The sequence below is a fragment of the Nicotiana attenuata genome, unplaced genomic scaffold, assembly GCF_001879085.1.
Source record: "Nicotiana attenuata strain UT unplaced genomic scaffold, NIATTr2, whole genome shotgun sequence".
Lineage (NCBI taxonomy): Eukaryota > Viridiplantae > Streptophyta > Magnoliopsida > Solanales > Solanaceae > Nicotiana > Nicotiana attenuata.
The window spans coordinates 4636-23225 of record NW_017677412.1 but is presented as its reverse complement, the minus strand read 5'-3'; the positions used below and the strand labels follow the sequence as shown (position 1 = coordinate 23225).

Genomic DNA, 18590 nt, shown 5'->3' with positions numbered 1-18590 from the left:
ACTCTTGGGAAACTCTTCGTGTTTCTTTGACAAATTCAGCTCCAGGAGGTAAGGTGACCATGGAATATGCCAAGAGTGGTATCAAAGCCAGCTTTGAGCGAGGTTCAAGACAGGTTCATCTTGGCGTGTTCAGTTCTAGCTGCAACATATTTGACGATAATCGTGATTTTTTGTCTGAGAAATTTGACCGGAATGCTACGCACGTTGAGACAAACTTTGTGGCGGAGATCTGGAGATGCGACCCGTTGAAGGCTATGTGAAGAAGGTGGATCAAGTTTATTTGTCAGAAAATTCAAGCCAAGGGGGAGAATTGTTAGGTGTTTGCCATAATTTTCTTACCATATTTGATTTTTCTATCTCTTGAAGGAAAGGGCAATATAATTACCTTAACTGGGTTTTTCTTTTTGTAAAAGGAAATTATAAATCTCCAATATTTGGCTAGTCCTTTTTCTTGTAGGAAAAGGTTTGGACTTCTATAAATTGAGGATCCTTCCTTCACATTCAGTAGCATCCACAATGTAGCCATAGGGGGCTTGAGAGTCGTGTCTAGGGGAGAACTTTACGCGACAAGTGTTAGTGTGTCACTTGTGTTTGCCTCTTCGTGAGGTTGTTCTCTCGATATTTTGTACTCTCTTTTTATTATAGTGGATTGCTCATCTCCGTTGTGGGCGTAGGTCAGTTGACCGAACCACGTTAAATGTTTGTGTCTCTTTAATTCGGTAGATTTCTATTTGTTGTATGATTTATCATCGTTCAAGGTTTGCTTTGCTAGCTTCCGCATGACACCTGATTTTTCGGTCCTAACAGGCATAACGTAAGCATGCTAATATAATAATATTAAGCAGTTATCTAAAGTAGTCGTTATATGCATCTTTTGCTTTCAGTAAGTCATAAGTTTCTAAAAGTCTGTTTTAATTTCAAGTGAATGCAGGTATTCTAAGAAAATCTAACTCTATTTAGTTTTAGGTCCACCTCTATCGTTTTGTAATACTCTTAATCACCATAATTTACTACTTAAGGGCTGATACATTTAATGTATGATATAACATCATGATCAAATCATCTTAACTGAGGTTATCTCGTTTTAGCCTTTACATGAAATACTTGTACCTTATACCTTTTTATCAGCTGCAATCTGATTTTATCGTATCTATTACTATATAAGACCGTTTATCTATCATATTTTATATCCCCAAATATTATTATATGACCGTTTATATATCATACTATTTTATATCTCCACAATTGATCAAACCATCTTCTATATATATATATGTAATCTCTAGTTTAGACTAAAGACTCCACAAATACTGGACATATAATGTGGGTCCGATAACTTTGTTACCACTGTAACTGTCATATATCTTCCACCATGATTAGTATAATACAAAGACTTTTAAACTCAGTAGTTAATAAAATATTATTATAAAATGAGATGACTGAGCCGAGGGTCTATCGGAAACAGTCTCTCTGTCCTGTCGGGGCAAGGATGAAGTCTGCGTACACATTACTCTCCCCAGACCCCATTATGTGAGATTTTACTGGATAGTTGTTGTTGTTGTTGAGATGACTGAAGTATAAAAAGAGAAAAAGAAAACATCAAGGGATATTGTAAAAGCTCGTGATAAGACTCCTTTACCTTTAATTAGATGTTTTAGGTCAAACTATGAAATAAACAAATCCCTTATAATGCATGACACGAATCAAAATAAGTCGAGTTAGTAAGTAGTATAGAATATCAGATGATTAGACTAAAACAAAAAAACACAAAATATATTTAAAGGAAAAAGAACCAAATTTGCTGGTCACTACCGTGTGCGCAAAACCTTACGTATAAGAATAATGCTGAATAAGGTGTATTAGTAATGCAGAGATTACTAATGTATGCATTAGTAATGCAAACATTAGTTATGCAGAAATTATTTCTTATCCATTGTTTGGTGTTGTGTATTAAAAATTAAAATGCATTTCACAATATTTAAGAAAATTTGTTGTTCACAAAATTGGCCTCCATATTCTTTAGCTTTAAGAGACTTTAACGATAGTTTTGTTTTTAACCATGTTAATGCATGCATTAAGAGGTCGTTTGGTAGCTGGTTAGAAGAAAGGTTATTCATGTATAAGGGGTAACATAACTTATACCATGTTTGGTAGGCAATCGTTATTTTGTATAAAATTCTGCATAACTAATACCATGTTTGGTTGACATTTTTCAATTATGCATAAATAATACATGTATAAGTTATGAGTCAATCTGTGTATTATTTTATGCAGGGTAGAAGATGGAATAACTAATACATGTATTAGTAATACATGGATAAAATACTGAAATGACAAATTTACCCCTATTGCTTTACACATAAGGCTTCCTTATTTCTCTGCCATCCCGTCAACAGGTTTCACTTGCTTTCACTTGCCAACTATATACCTTGTCTTCTCTCATTTTTAAAGAACAAACTAGCAAAAGCAAACTGGAGAAGCCACTAGAAAATGGAAATACCAAAACTAAGAAGTGAAAATCAAATATGTCTAAACTTCACATAGTTCAGTAGTATGACGAAGAAGTGAAAGTAACACCCAAAGTTCCTAACTAAATTGTTTCCTACATAAATGGAAAGAGAGAAAAAACAATGCAAAAGAAGGCCAGGGGTATAGTTGTAAACAAGCATTTTACTTTAAAATTTATATAATGTATATCAATTTCTAATACAACAAACCAAACATTCAAAAAAATAATCTCTGCATAACTAATACCTGCATAACTAATCCCTGCATTACTTATCCCTGCATAACTAATACATGTATAACTAATACCTGCATAACTCTAACCGGCAACCAAACGACCCCTAATAGTTTTGGTATTGCTAATAGCCTAATACCATGGTTTGCTATACATAGGATAACACCAAATAAGGTGTATTAGTTATACATAAGTTAAAAAAATATACCAAACAAAATATTACTAATACACAAAATTAATGCATATATTATTTTCTCTAATTAATGCATTCTACCAAACGAGCTCTTATACTCGTAGCCGCGTTGAACAGATTTTGACCCCCACCCCCAGCAAAATGGCGGTTGGTAACCTAAATACTCATTGTGTGAAAAGGATTACAGCCGTCAGTCAGTCCTCAGCCGCCCATTTAGAATTCTTTCTCCATTGCAATTTGCATCCGAAATTTACCCACCGTAATAGGGAAAAAGCCAAATCATTTTCTATACATATAAATTTCTAAATCTCCGTAAACTAAAAAATTACTTCTAGTATAATGACAAAAATTGTGCAAAATATTACAATAAAATATTTACATTTTCTTTTTTTTTTTTTTTAAAGATTTCTGGCTCCACCTTACACCTTATCAAAGTTAAAAATCACAATTTTTTTGTTATATTTCCCCACAAACCTCAAACTTTTTACAACCTTTTTAATGTTAAAATTTTAGTTTAAAGACGTGTTAAGATTGTGGAACGTGTTAGATAAGCTACCGACATGCTGACGTGTACAGAACAAATCACTAACATTTTCACACACTGACAGTGACAGTAGCCATCTTAAACGGCTAATTTTACTATTTTAACTCCCTCCCATATTTATAGCATATTTGCCAAAACTTTAAAATCAACTTATTTTAATTTTTTTTAAAAAATACAAAGTTTATATTTGACTAATAATTTTTAAAAAAATTCAAGGAGAAATTATTATAAAAAAAATATTTTACGTGTAATTTTCTAAAAAGTATACTTTTGGAAAGACAACTATTTTTTTCTGCTCTCAATACAATTTCTACTTTTACTTAAAAGTATTTTTTAATTTTTTTTTAAAAGCTTAGCTAAATACCTTAATTTTTAAAAAAATACTGTTACCTAAAAAAAAAAGCTTTCCAAATAGGCTATAAATAACATACCAAAATCTTTTTACCGGAAAATTCGATTCCCTTTCCATAAATCCAAAGCGAATCTTTTTTCACAACTTGGATAGCATATTTTAATCCTTATTATCACTACCATTTTAATAAATATTTCTTAGAAGCAAAGAAAACCATTTCAATGGAAAAAAGGAGAAGTAAAAAAGAAAACAATTAAAAAAAACTCTGTGTATATAAGGAAAAAACTTGACTCATTTCCAGCAAGTTGAAGAGAAGTTTCAGTTGGCCAGTGGTTCTTGTTTCCTTGATTAGAAACACAACGGTTTACTTCAATTATCAAAATTTATTACTTCTGCCTTCAATTTAGGGTTCTACTTCAAGGTCTGTATCCAATATATATACATACATTTTGCTGTTTCTGCAATATATACAGAATCTCTTTTAGGTATTGATTGATAGATTGATTTTTTTTAAATTTTGATTTTGGTGTGTTTTTGGGTGTTTGTTATTTGGTCCATTTACAAAGTTGGAAATAAGATTTTCATTATTTAGTGGTAGATTATGCTTAGAGTTTAATTAGATTATGGTTTCTTGATTATTGGATACTTTGTTCATTTGCTGAATTTAAGGGTTGATTATTGGATAATACTATTTTGTTATTCTTTTTGTTGTCTGCTTTTGGTTGAAAAAATTGGATCTTGCAGTTGGTTTTTCTTTTTTTTTTTTGTGTGTGTGTGTGTGTGAAAGTTTGGTGTTAATCTTTGTGAGGAGTACCTCATTTTGCTGTTTTTAATAAATATATTAATATTAATTTTTATTAAGTAAAAGTTTCTGCTGTCTATACAGTTGATTCAGTTTATACAGAATATCATTTAGATATTGATTATTAGATTGGTTTTGATTTGGTTTTGGGATAATTACAGTTTAGTCCATTTCTAAAGATTTCATTATTTAGTGATAGATTGTGCTTAGAGTTTGATTGGATTTTGGTTTCTTGAATATTGGATACTTTATTCAGTTTGCTGAGTTTGGGCCTTTGGGGGTTGATTCCCTATTGGATAATAGTACTAATTGGTTATTCATTATAGTTATGTCCCTCTTGAGCCGAGGGTCTATCGGAAACAGGCTTCCTACCTTTCTATGTTGGGTTAAGATCTGCGTACACACTACCCTCCCCAGACCCCACTTGTGGTATTATACTGAGTTTGTTGCTGTTGTTGGTTATAGTTATATCCATTTCCAAGGATTTGGTTTTGGGATTTTGGGGTCTTTATAATTTGGTCCATTTCCAAAGATTTCATTATTTAGTGTTAGATTATGCTTAGAGTTTAATTCTATTTTGGTTTCTTGGTTATTGGATAATATACTAATTGTTTTTGTTGTCTGCTTTGGTGGAAAAAAATTGGATCTTGCAGTTGGGATTTTTTGGCGAAGAAGAAGAAAATGGCATTGTTGAACAATTGCGAAAATTTGGGGTTAGGCATTGTGAGGAGTACCTCATTTGGGCGAAAACGAGTCACTTTATCAAATGCAGTAGACGTTGATTTCATTTCAACTACGCCTACAAAGAGATTCTGCAGTCAAAACTCATTTTGTACAAATGAGAAATCTGCTTTTGAAGCCTTGCCTAAAGATATCTTGGTTAGTACAGAATCTATTTCTTTTTCGTGTATCTCTTCTATTTTTTGTGTATAGTTTAGGAGACGTGAGCTTAATTTTGCTGAAAGAGATGTGTTTCTTTATGCAGATAAGGATAGTGTGTGGAGTTGATCATGATGATTTGAAGAGTTTGTTTCATGTATCAACGGCAATTAGGGACGTGGTAAGCTTTAATTTGTCATTGAAGTATTGTTAAATATTGATTAGTATAAGTATTAATTAGTCTAAGTATTGATTAGTCTAAGTATTGATGAGCTATTCTTTTTTGATGTATGTATGAGCAGACTCTGATTGCGAAAAAATTGCATTTTGAGTTTAGTACACCGAGAAAGACTCTTCCTTTTCGGAATGCTTTTGATATGGAGGATTTGGGGGATTCCAATGAGGTAGAACCACCAAATGCTCCAAAGCTGCCGAAGATTGCAAGGTCTCGATTGAGTAGGAAGAAGTTGGCTGAGATCTCTGTAGCCTTGTTTGCCTCAGATGGCGAAGAAAATTGGCCATAGAGAGAGTTATCTATACAATTGGAAACTGAGGTATAGAACTAAAAACAGATTATGTATAGCTATTATTGTAGTAGAAACCTATGTTGCTCGGACCGTCCTAAATGTCGCGGAGCGTGTTAGATCCTTCAAAAGTAGTGCATTTTTGGAGGATGTGACACGGGTGCAGTAGCATTTTGGTGAGTCAGTGCAACATAGGTAGAAACTCAAGAAGGAAATCTTTTTCAAAACGAAGTGCTTGATCTGATGTCTCTTTGGGAAGAAAGGGTCGGGAAGATGCACTTGAAGATCGCTCACCTAGCTCTGGTAGGACATGAGTGGAGAATTGTCTCCGGAATTGAGCCTCTGTCAATACGATGTTCATCGTCTAGTTAGATGGAGCTCTCTTTTAATGATCTCGTGCTAGATGCAACATTCTTTGTCCTGCCTGCGAACCATAGGAGTGCCTAGTGCACAGAGGAATTCCTACGCGAGGGGAGCTTAGATTGCGCGCATACTATAATGGTTGAAAAGAGATCAACGAATGGACCAAGCACGACAGCAACGCAAACCAGGTTTACATGTCACAACAATTTTTACAAGCCATTGTTCTTCAACACTTCCATTGAAGATGGGCTAGATTGTTTGTATTCATAGTTAGATTTAGGGATTCTATTTGAAGGGGCTGCTCTGGCACTTCTGATTTCATAAGAATTTCAGTTGTACATATGGAATTCCACGCCTTCTTTTGGTACTAATACTACAGATTTATGTTTTAATGAAATAAAAATGTGTTCTGTTTTCCACTTCTATCACCCCAAAATGTTTGAGTTCTTCATTGGTTTATTACTATTTAGATCATTTTATCATCTCTCTCCTATAGTCTGATGCATTAGAGTCACGAGTTCGGGCTCTAAGACTGTGTGATTTATAGGTCACGAGTTCGCGCTCTAAAACAGTGTAACCTATAAGTCACGGATTCGAGTCATGGAAGCAGTCACTAATGGTAGGCTGTTTACATCACACCGCATATGAGTGCGACCCTTGCCTAGATCCTAAATGAATGTGGGATGTTTTATGCACTGAGCTGCCCTTATTTAGCATTAATTTCGTTTCCAATTGCATCAGAGAAGCATTTGTTTTATGTTTCCAGTTGCTTGGTCACGGAAAAGCAACACAAAATAGGAAATCCTAAGCTGAAATAAGACATGTTGCAAGACAAAATTCTGTCTTTGTCCATGTGTGTCACTAGTGTTTTATTAATTAACCCCTGTTCTGGTCTTTTTTTTTTTTTAGTTTCCCACCCGGTGTCCAGTACCCGCATTGGAGCCCGACTATATCCGGATTCGCCGCGTAGGGGCCCCTTTCGGGGGGAAGCGCTCCCTACCGAGGATTTTTCCATACCCAGGGCTCGAACTCGAGACCTCTGGTTAAGGGAGGAGCAATCCCATGCACTGCACCACATCCTTTGGTGGTCCTGTTCTGGTCACTTGTAATAAACAACTTAAAATTTATTTGTTTGCAGGTGACTTAATAGGAACTCCTCAAAAGTTTAGTACATGTATTTTGCATGTAAGTTTGAAATTTAGATATCAACAACAACAACAACTCAGTAAAATCTCACGAGTGGGGTCTGGGGAGGGTAGTGTATACGTAGACCTTACCCCTACCCCGAAGGGGTAGAGAGGCTGTTTCCGAAAGACCCTCGGCTCAAGATAATAAAAAGAAGACAAAAGGAGAGGATATTAGATTCATCACGGAGATCATAGGAAAAATAGGAACATAAAATGCAGAAGAAAAATGCAAAGCAAAAACGGTGGTTAGTAAATGGATCCAACGTCGGAAAGGAAAATAGTAAGACACGACATTGCCCCCAGCTCTCTTAGACAAAACCCTACCGGACTAGGCTCACAAAGGTACAAAGTAACGTAAGACTCAACTACCCCCTAGCCTACAACCGTAATAATAGATGTTCATATTATTTGTCTTTTAATATTTTTGTATATCCTTGTAGAAAGATATTTTAATAACCTTAATTATAAGAATATTGTCTATACTTCCCTTATCTCTTAAATAGTTTTCGTAATTACACCGCTAATTGGAGCAGTAGGATAAATTTGAAAAACAAAAAGAGTAATAAGTAAATTTTGTTTTGTTTTTTTTTTTTAATTTAAAAATATCAAATATTATAAAATGAATAATATTTGTAAAATTGACAAATAATATGTACCCGAGAGAAAATATATAGTCTTCTGATTGCACTGAGAATGTCCTGAAAATGTGGTGAAAAAGTTGTATTATTGTATTTGAAAACAAAGGAGGGAGTATTTTAATATTGGTATTGTGGGCACAGCTTGTAAATCATATAATTATTGGTAGAATTTGCGGCATTCCTTGATTAGCTTTAATCAGGATTTATAAATTTATAGCCAGCTTGTAAACCTCTACTTCTTGTTGTTCATAAACACTTTCTGCTGGCAAGTCTAATTTTGCTGGAAATGGGATACTCCGGCAAGAAAACACTAACTTTAACCCATATTTTTTTTTTCAAATTTCAATCAAATCATTTTTAAACGTAAAACACAACAACAATAACAACAACAACAACACAGTGCCGGCTCAATGCGGAGGCAACTCAAGCAATTGCTTTAGGCTCCCCAAAGTTGAAGGCCCCAAAATTATTTATTTTTATATATTATTTACATATTATAAAATTTTTTAATAAAGAGATTAGATTTTATACTTCATTTTTTAAAATGTGATAGAGGTTATTCAGATAAATATTTATAAGAAACATGCAATATATGAATACGGATACCTTGATGATGACTTAAAAATAAATTATCTTTTGGAGATGATTATTTCTTATAAAGAATAGATAAACACATTTTTTTTCTTCAAAATAAACTTGAATTATTTCAAATGTATGAAATTATTTTGATATCTACTTGGTGGTACAAAATTGAGATTATCACATTATGAGAATTTATAAAATAAAAATAAAAATACTATCTTAACCGTCTATATATGTTTCTTATAAATATAATATAAGTCTAAGTGATGTTGAGTTACCAAATATCTCCAGTAGTTGGAACTAGCTGGTAACCGAGTCAATGATCAAGATACGTACAAAAGGATTTCGTTCGCAAATTGTTACAAAAACAAAACAAAAACAAAATTATTATTAATCTAAGGACTCTTATTAAGGTTTGGTTTTAGGCCACAACTTTTGTTGAGCCGCCTCTGCAACAATATAACTAGTGAAATCTCATGAGAGGGGTCTGGAGTGTATGCAGGCCTTACCCGTACCTTGTAAAGATAGACAGATTGTTATCGGCAAAGGTGATTCAGGATTTAATGCTTATGGATTTCTGCAACGATCTCGAGTAAATTTTCAGTAGTAACTGGGTTCGCATTCAAACATTTATAGATATTTAGTAAACTTTTCGAATAGATTTACATTGTTTGAACAAAATTTACCGGATTTACGTGAACCCGTAAGTCGGCGGTGAATGCATCCCCGATTTTCGATAAATTCTCGGTTCAAGAAAAACATAATCCGACGGTCATGAAAAAAAATATGGTAGTAAAGAAGCTATGAAAAAAATAGACCATTGCCTTATCGAGTCCAATCAAGATTTTATAATAGAACCAAACATAAGAAGAGTGAAGTTCAATTTGTTATAGTATAACGGAGTTTTCAGTGAGAATCGATGCTTTAAGTTCGTGGATATTTTTAAAAAATTAAATAATCTAGTTGATTAATTAAGAAGAAAAATGTACGAATAAATATTTGGATTGAAATTGAACTCAGACGCGATTGATTTGTATTGGTTGTTAGTTTTTTTATTGTATTTAAATTCTCCTCCCCTTTGATACTTCTTTGTTGGAACTATTGTTTATCTGGTGATTTGAACACACAACCCCCTCTTGTCTATGGTTGTTAGTTTAAATTGCATGAAAAAAAGGAAAAATGACAGAAATTAAATAGAGACGGAATTAGAGTTTAGCGGATTTCAGAAATGTTAAAGATAAATACTAAATAGTAGTAAAACTTCTTTCACTGTTAAATTTGAATGGTGAGGATTAATCTATATCTATATCTATATTAAAAGTACGAATGTTCTTAGCGAAATGTCGTTTGCCTTTTTACCTTTTGAAATATAATTTTGCACTAGAAAAAATAGTCATTTTAAGTAGTTCTCTAATATTTAGGAATAGATTTTATATTTAGAACATCAAAACCAACTAAATTTTGTGTATTAAATCCTTTCTTATATAAATTATATAATAAAAATAATTTTTAAAAGGAAAAAAAACTCAAAAAAAATCACATTATTTGGGTACACCGACTTTCAATTCCTTTAGGTTTAGAAGTTCCCTTTTTCCTATATTTTTGGCATGCTTATATTTTGCGCAATTTTCATTCCTTTAGATGTAAAAGACCTTTATTTATTTTTTTCGTGTTAGATCTCACAATTAGGGGTGTTCGTCGGTCGGTACGCTACGGTATTTAGACATTTCGGTTCGGTATTTTCGGTATGCGATTTTTTAAAATGTTGCACCTATACCGTACCTAATTAAATTCGGTATGATTCGGGTTTTCTCCTTTCGGTTTCGGTTTATTTAGTTTGGTAACTTCGGTTTATTCGGTCTGAATACTAACTAGTGCATAGAGTCATAGACGATAATATTCTTAATTAAAGTACTCGAAAGTACAAAACTAAAAACAATTGTTGACAAAAGTTTTGTCCAAAATCAGCAAATACCAACCCAGAGAGAGAAAACTGTACATAAAAGAATAAGTTTGATCATTAGGAACGTCTTGTTACTTGCTTAGAGTTAATTGATGAACTTAAAGAATAAAGGAAAGTAAAATTTTAGATTTCTTATCTTTATGTTATAACTAATAATATGTGTATTGTGTAATATAATATATATTTCGATTTTATTTTAAAATACCAAATACCATACCTAATATCAAATTATTTTTTTAAAACTTAAACCAAATACCATGCCGAAAACCAAAATATAGAATACCAAATACCAAAATTTTTAGTTTAGGTACGGTAATTCGGTATTTTCCAAATTATGCACAACCCTACACACAATAAGAGACTTTGTATATGAACTACAAAATCTATCAATTTGAGATATAAATTTAACACAAATATTTTGTTAAAAATTGATATTTATTTAAATTAAAGGTCAATGTGACGACCCAAAGAGTCATCACTTGCCTCAATTTACGTGCGCAGTCCAGGCGCATAGCCGGAAAGCTTAAATATAAATTTTGTGTAAAAATTGATGAATTTTAATACTAATATGAATAAAGTTGACTTTGGTCAATATTTTGGGTAAACGGACCCGGACCGGTGATTGGACGGTCCCGGAGGGTCCGTAGGAAAATATGGGACTCGGGCGTATACCCAGAATCGAAATCCGAGGTCCCGAGCCCGAGAAATGAATTTTTAAAGGAAATTGTTTTTCTGAAATTTATATGGAAACTTGAAATGAAAATGATTTAGAAAGTGTTGGTATCGGGCCCGTATTTTAGTTCCGGCGCCCGGTACAGGTCTTATATGTGGTTTAAGCGCTTCCTGTGAAATTTGGTTGGAATCGGACGTCAGTTGACGTGTTTCGGACCTAAATATCTAAAAATGAAAGTTTATGAAGTTTGATGAAAAAGTGATGATTTTGAGGTTTGATTCCTCGTTTTTGATGTTATTTTGGCGATTTGATCGCACGGTTACGTTCGTAGGATGTGGTTGAGTTAGTGTGTGTGTTTGGTTAGGAGCCCCGAGGGCTCGGGATTGTTTTAGGAGATGTTCGGGATGGTTTTGAAACTTAGAAAAATGCAGAAAAGTTGCAGCATGTGAACAGTACTTTTCTTCTTCGCGTTCGCGGCCTTCAGCTCGCGTTCGCGTACCCTTGGGCTCCCCTTTCTTCGTGTTCGCGGAACAGTCCCCGCGTTCGCATAGTCTTAGCCCATCCTTCATCGCGTTCGCGTATATACCCACGCGTTCGCGTAGAGTAAGTTCCTGGACCCCCAGCCTTCCTCTTCTACGCGTTCGCGATTAGACTCCCCGCGTTCGCGATGCCTTATCTCATTTACCGTTCACGAACGCGATCCCTTTTCCGCGAACCAAAGGAAAATTTTGCCCAGTGATTTTTTTTATGTTTTCAAAAAACAGTAGCTACGGGTCTTATTCAAAAATTCACACGAGCTCTTCTTCTCCACAGCCCCTAGACAATTTGTAGAGCAATCCTTTACCAAATCTTCTTGGGTAAGTATTATCTAACTCGTTTTCTTCATTTTCTATCATCATTCATTGAAATCCTAGGCCTAAAACATGTAATCTAGGGTTGAAATTGGGGGAAATGGGTAGAATTAGGGCTTTTCGATTTTCTTCGATTTAGACCTCGTTTTGGGGTCGAATTTGAAAACAAATTATATATTCGGGCTCGTGGGGGAATGGGTGATATGGAATTGGTTCGAACCTCGGGTTTTGACCAAGCGGGCCCGGGGTCGATTTTTGGAATTTTGGGAAGAAGGCTTAGAAAACTATATTTAGGCATTGGGTTTGATTTGTATAGCTTATATTAATGCTGTAAAGTCGTTATTCCATAGATTTGATTGAGTTAGAGCCGAATTCGAGAGGGAAAACGGTCGTTGTGGATTGATTTAGCCGTGGAAGTTGAGGTAAGTGTTTGGTCTAACTTTGGCTTGAGGGAATAAGAGTAGAGTCTTACTTGCTAATTGCTATTTGTCGAGTACGGTGTATAGGCATGCTGACGAGTATCTATACACTGGTGTCTAGCATGACCGTGTGTCCTTATATTGAGATTATCCTAAACTTGTTGTGATTCTCCCATGCTTATTTGATGATTTCTATATACTGTAAAGAGCATGAGACAGAGATTATGATTATTAGACTCCGTGGAGCATTGGCTTGAGTTGTGTTGCGAATTGTGAAGGTATATGATATGAAATGATTCTTTGGAGCTATGGCTCAAATGATAAAGTGAGTTATAGAGAAGAAATGAAAGCAAAAGAAAGAGATATTGGTTATTTCCTTGCCGGGACGTTTTATTGATTTGATGATTTTCTCCCTTGCCGGGATATTGAGTTATTGACTTTGCTCCCTTGCCGAGATTTAGTGTGTTATTGTGTTCCCTTGCCGAGATTTCTTTCACTAATTGTTTACTCCCTTGCCTCTTATTTTCGACTATTGCCTGGGTGAGGATTAATAATATAAATATATGGATCGGGTTACGCGCCGCAACAATGATAAATAAAATGTATGTGGTTCGGGTTGCACGCCGCAACAATACTAAATGATATGGATCGGGTTGCACGCCACAACAATGATGATTGTGGACCGGGTTGCACGCCGCAACAATACTATGTAGCTATGGATCGGGTTGCACACTGCAACAGTGATGATTGAGGATCGGGTTGCGCGCCGCAACAAGTTATAGCTTAAGTGTGTTTATTCCGGATTTGAGTTTCTGTTGGCTGTTATAACCTTAGAATTTAGACTCCTTGCTTATAACTCTTGCCTCCCCACAGCATGCTCCCCCTCCCCTATAAACTGCTTATTTCCTGTTTATTTTTCTGCAATATATTCTTAACTGCATAGGTTTATCTGGTAATCTGGTCTAGCCTCGTCACTACTTCGCCGAGGTTAGACTAGGCACTTACCAGCACATGGGGTCGGTTGTGCTGATGCTACACTCTGTGCATCTTTTTGCACAGATCACAGCACCGGAGCAGCAGCTTTTGGACAGCAGTAGAGGATTCGGGAGCTGACTTCAGTCCAGGGACATTCGAGGTAGCCTTGCTGACGTCCGCAGGCCCGGAGTCCCTTTCTATTTTATTCAGTTTGTTATCATTTGTACCGAAGCAGACAGTTTTATGTTTCATTCGGACCTTGTATTTAGTATTCTCTAGACGTTCGTGAGTATTGTGACACCAGTCTTGGGTAGAGGCTTTTGTTAAACTTTCGCATTTCTTTCAGTTAAATATATTTGAGACTTCCGCTTTATTATTAAATGCTTCTTTGTTTCTAATATTGTCGATGTTCGCTAAAAGAGGTAATTGATAATTGGCTTGCCTAGCTCCTATTAGTAGGCGCCGTCACGACTCCCGAGGGTGGGAAATCCGGGTCGTGACAGTCAAATAAATGAGTTCAAGAAGATGTTCAACCAAATAACAATATTTTTTTAGACTCTTTATTATGTATTTATTTGAAGAATGGCTAACGTAAATATAAATAAGTCAAAGGAGATTAACAAATATAAATCTTAGTTAAAGTATACTTTGAAGTGCACTCTGATATTTGTAATATACGTGAAAATTATAATTAAAATCGATAATGTCGGTCAAAATTACTTTGATTTTCTTATTCATAATTAGATTTATAATCGATCATAAAATTAAGATCAATTAATTTATATAATGTAAATAATCTTATAAAAATAAACATTTTCTGAAAATATGTTTGATTCTCTAGATATACAGTTGTAATTCCATTATCCTTTACTCAAATACTCCTTCTATAGAATTTATGTACCGAAATAAAATACACATGCTAATAAATATTATAATTAGATATAATTTATTTCAATATACATATTAGCTCAATAAGTGCTAAAAATACTTTAAAAACGACACTTAGCAATTGCACATCAGGCATATATGATTTATACTATTTATATAACTTTAATTTAATATATACTCATTAAAATGTGTTACACGCACAAAGCGCGTACCTTAAAACTAGTTATTAATTAAGAGAGTCAACCCCGAAATAATTTACAATGACAGGATTTAAACTTATTGTCACGACCCAAACCGATGGGCCGCGACGAGTGCCCGAATCCTACCTGTCGAAGACCCTTAAGCATGCGACTAAGATATAAACATGAATAATATCTGCTGAATTACGAGAGTAACATGCACGAGGAAAACCTGTCCAAAAGACATATATACATATACGTGCGAATTACAGTGGGCGAGCCGACAAGGCTGCGATAGACAATTATATACCGAAAACTGAAAGCCGACAAGGCCACATACTATCCAACTGTACACATCTGTGTACTGACCTCTAATAGAGATACAACTGTACAAAGACGGGACTGAATGTGACGACCCAAAGGGGTCATCACCTGTATTCCTACTCCCTCTGTACTTCTGAGGCCCTGGAAACCTCACTTGGGGGTTGCCTCGACTTGTGTGCGCAGTCCGGGCGCGCAACCGGAAAGTTTACATGTGAATTTGTGAGAAAAATAATAAAATTCGATGTTTTAAATTGATCGAGTTTGACTTTAGTCAACGTTTTGGACAAACGGACCCGGACTCGTGGTTCGACAGTCCCGGAGGGTCCGTAGGAAACTTTGGAACTTGGGTGTGTGCCCGGAATCAAATTCCGAGGTTCCAAGTCCGAGAAATGAATTATTGTGTGAAATTGTTTTCTGAAAATAATTAAAGAATTTGAAAGTGTTATTTGTTTAGAAGACTGTGCTGTTGGGCTCGTATTTTGGTTCCGACGCCCGGCACAAGCCTTAAATATGAGTTAAGCAAGTGTTGTGAAGTTGGTTAGATTTGGACGTCATTTGACGTGTTTTGAGCTAGCAACAGTAAAATTTGATGTTTCATGGAAATTGGAAGGAAATCATTGGTCTTGAGGTCTAATTCGATGTTGTTTTGGCGATTTGATCGCACAGATGAGTCCGTAGTATGTTTTTGGAGTTGTGTGTATGTTGGGTTTGGATCCCCGAGGGCTCGGGTGAGTTTTGAGTGGGTCCCGGGAGGGTTTTAGACTTAAAAGCATCAGAAATTGCAGGTCCAGGTGTTGCAGGCCCCCAGCGCGGCCGCGATCATTTCTGCGCGGTCCGCGCTGGAAACCGCGCGGCGCGGTGCATTTCTGCGCGGTCTGCGTGGCTAGGTTCAGATGGCCAGTGAACTCTAGGTCAACCAGCGCGGCCGCGCACCAAATCAGTGCGGTCCGCGCTGGATAGGTTCAGAGAGTCGTTTTCCCTCCCTTCCTCGGCGCGGCCGCGGGGCATTTTTACGCAGCCCGCGCCAGTCCTTCAGCAAAGTATATAAATCTGAGATTTTCAGTCATTTTGCACTTTTTCAATACCCAAAACATAAGAGGCGATTTTCCAAACGATTCTTCTCCTTCAAAACGATTGGTAAGTGATTTCTAACTTATTTTTCCTTGCTTCTTAACATCTTTAAACATAATTTCAACTTCAAAACAAAGATTTTAATGGGGGATTTTGGGAATTTAGGGTAGAACTAAGGTTTCAAAATTTGGGGGTTTTGGACCTCAATTTGAGGTCCGATTCCAAAATAACTTATATATCTGAGTTCATGGGGGAATGGGTAGTCGGATTTTGGTCCGAACCTCGGGTTTTGACCACGTGGGCCCGGGGGCATTTTGGGGATTTTTGAACAAGCTTTGGGAAATTCACTTTTCATGCATTCAAAATTTATTAGATTAGCCTTTGTTGATACACTCAAGTATTTGTGACTAGATTCGAGCGGTTTGGTGGTGAATTCGAAGGGTAAAGCGATACTAGAGGCTTGAGTTGAGTTGGAGCATTCGAGATAAGTGTTTGATCTAACCTTGGTTTGAGGGAATAGGATTAGAGTATTATTTGCTAATTGCTAAATGTTGAGTACGGTGTATAGGCATGGTGACGAGTATCTATACACCGGTGTCTAGCATGACCGTGAGTCCTTGCTTGTGCTTATTCGGGATTCTGTAGTGACTCCTTCTTGTTTAATTGATGGACTCGATATAATGTGAACAATATGAAGAGGGAAAAATATGAATTGTAAACTCCTTGGAGTGTTGGCTCGAAATACGACACGATTAAGACGTAAGAAATGAACGAAAGAAGAAGAGTTGTAATTACTCCCTTGCCGGGACGTGTAAGTTAATGTTGTTGCTCCCTTGTCGGGAGTTAATGGTTTATTTGTATCCTCCCTTGTCGGGATGGTTGAATTGATGCTTGTTCCCTTGCCTGGAAATCCTTATAAATTATGAAATGGGATCGTGTGGCACGCCGACCACTTATATATTATGAAATGGGATCGTGTGGCACGCCGACCACTTATATATTATGAAATGGGATCGTGTGGCACGCCGACCACTTATATATTATGAACTGGGATCGTGTGGCACGCCGACCACCTATATATATATATATATATATATATATATATATATATATATATATATATATATATATTATGAAATGGGATCGTGTGGCACGCCGACCACTTATTATAGATTATGAGATCGGATGTGGTTTCGTGTTTACTTCTGATAAATTGTGTTCATCTGTATTTCCCCTAAGCATGTCCCCTCCCTGCCTTAGCTGGTATTTTCTGTTGTTATTTCATTGTACTTGTTTATACATATATACCTGCACAGGTTGTTTTTGGTAGGTCCTGTCTAGCCTCGTCACTACTTCGCCGGGGTTAGGCCAGACACTTACCAGCACATGGGGTCGGTTGTGCTGATGCTACACTCTGTGCATTTTTGCACAGGTCCAGGTATTGAGCAATAGTAGCAGCATTAGCACGAGGGCAAACCTTCAGTTCAGAGAGACCCGAGGTAGCTTGCAGGCGTCCGCAGGCCCGGCGTCTCCCGTCTATCTTTGGCTGTCATATCATTGTACCCGAGATAAACAGATTATATTTCTTTCATACTTTGTATGTAGTACTCCTTAGATGTTCGTGAGTATGTGACTCCTGTCCCGGGGAGGAGATATATGTGTTGGAACTTCTGTATTATTGATCATCTATCTACATTTAAATCTTCCGCTTATGATTTTAATTCCGTCGCCTTTATTTAATGCTGTTAATTGTTAAAAAGGAATATGTGTTTAATGAAAATGCTAATTAAGTTGGCTTGCCTAGCTCTCATTAGTAGGCGCCATCACGACTCCCGAGGGTGGGAAATCCGGGTCGTGACAAGTTGGTATCAGAGCACTAGGTTACATAGGTCTCACAACTCACGGACAAACTCGGTAGAGTCTGAGGGATCGGTACGGAGACGTCTATATTTATCCTCCTGAGGCTACAGAGTTAGGAAAACTTCACTTCTATTCTTTCTTGTCGTGCGAATCTGTTTCCCCAAATACTGATTGTCTTTCCACTCTGTTCTTTCGCAGATGGCGAGAACACGTGCTTCCTCTTCTATCGCGCAGCAGCCCGAGCCCCCAGCAGCAGCTCCTACGAGGGGCAGAGGGCGAGGCCGAGGCCGTGCTAGAGGCCGAAACCGGGGCAGAGCTCAGCCCCGAGCAGCAGTCCCAGAGGTGGAGCCTCATGTTGATTATGATGAAGAGGCTCCAGCCCCAGCAGCTCCGGTGGGCCCAGCTCAGGTCCCAGAGGGGTTCATAGCCACCCAGTTCTTCAGAACGCTCTGGTTAGATTGGTAGGCTTTGTGGAGAGCGTCACTAGAGCGGGTTTGCTTCCAGTAGCACCAGCCACTTCTCAGGCTGGAGGAGGGGTTTAGACTCCTGCTACATGTACTCCGGAGCAGGTAGCTCCCCAGGC

The 18590-nt window shown here is 36.5% G+C and overlaps 1 protein-coding gene across 2 annotated transcripts; it reads left to right on the top strand.

Moving 5' to 3' along the window:
- Nucleotides 1–3931: 3931 nt before the first annotated feature.
- LOC109221395 (F-box protein SKIP27-like) lies at nt 3932–6822 on the top strand. Of its 2 annotated transcripts, XM_019385879.1 has the most exons (4): nt 3932–4250; nt 5285–5510; nt 5617–5691; nt 5813–6822. In XM_019385879.1, exons 2-4 carry the CDS (start codon nt 5313–5315, stop codon nt 6032–6034), a joined length of 495 nt encoding a protein of 164 aa, XP_019241424.1. In that variant the 5' UTR covers nt 3932–4250; nt 5285–5312; the 3' UTR covers nt 6035–6822. The 2 variants fall into 2 exon arrangements, with proteins under 2 accessions (XP_019241424.1, XP_019241425.1); XM_019385880.1 differs by lacking the exon at nt 3932–4250 and having other exon boundaries at nt 4266–5510.
- The last annotated feature ends 11768 nt before the right edge of the window (nt 6823–18590 follow it).

What these genes read in the sequence shown, in the direction of transcription:
- LOC109221395 (XM_019385879.1), top strand. Translation starts at nt 5,313, where the DNA reads ATGGCATTGTTGAACAATTGCGAAAATTTGGGGTTAGGCATTGTGAGG. An exon ending in CCTTGCCTAAAGATATCTTG is followed by an intron (nt 5,511 to 5,616) that starts GTTAGTACAGAA and finishes TTCTTTATGCAG; the next exon opens with ATAAGGATAGTGTGTGGAGT. An exon ending in CAACGGCAATTAGGGACGTG is followed by an intron (nt 5,692 to 5,812) that starts GTAAGCTTTAAT and finishes ATGTATGAGCAG; the next exon opens with ACTCTGATTGCGAAAAAATT.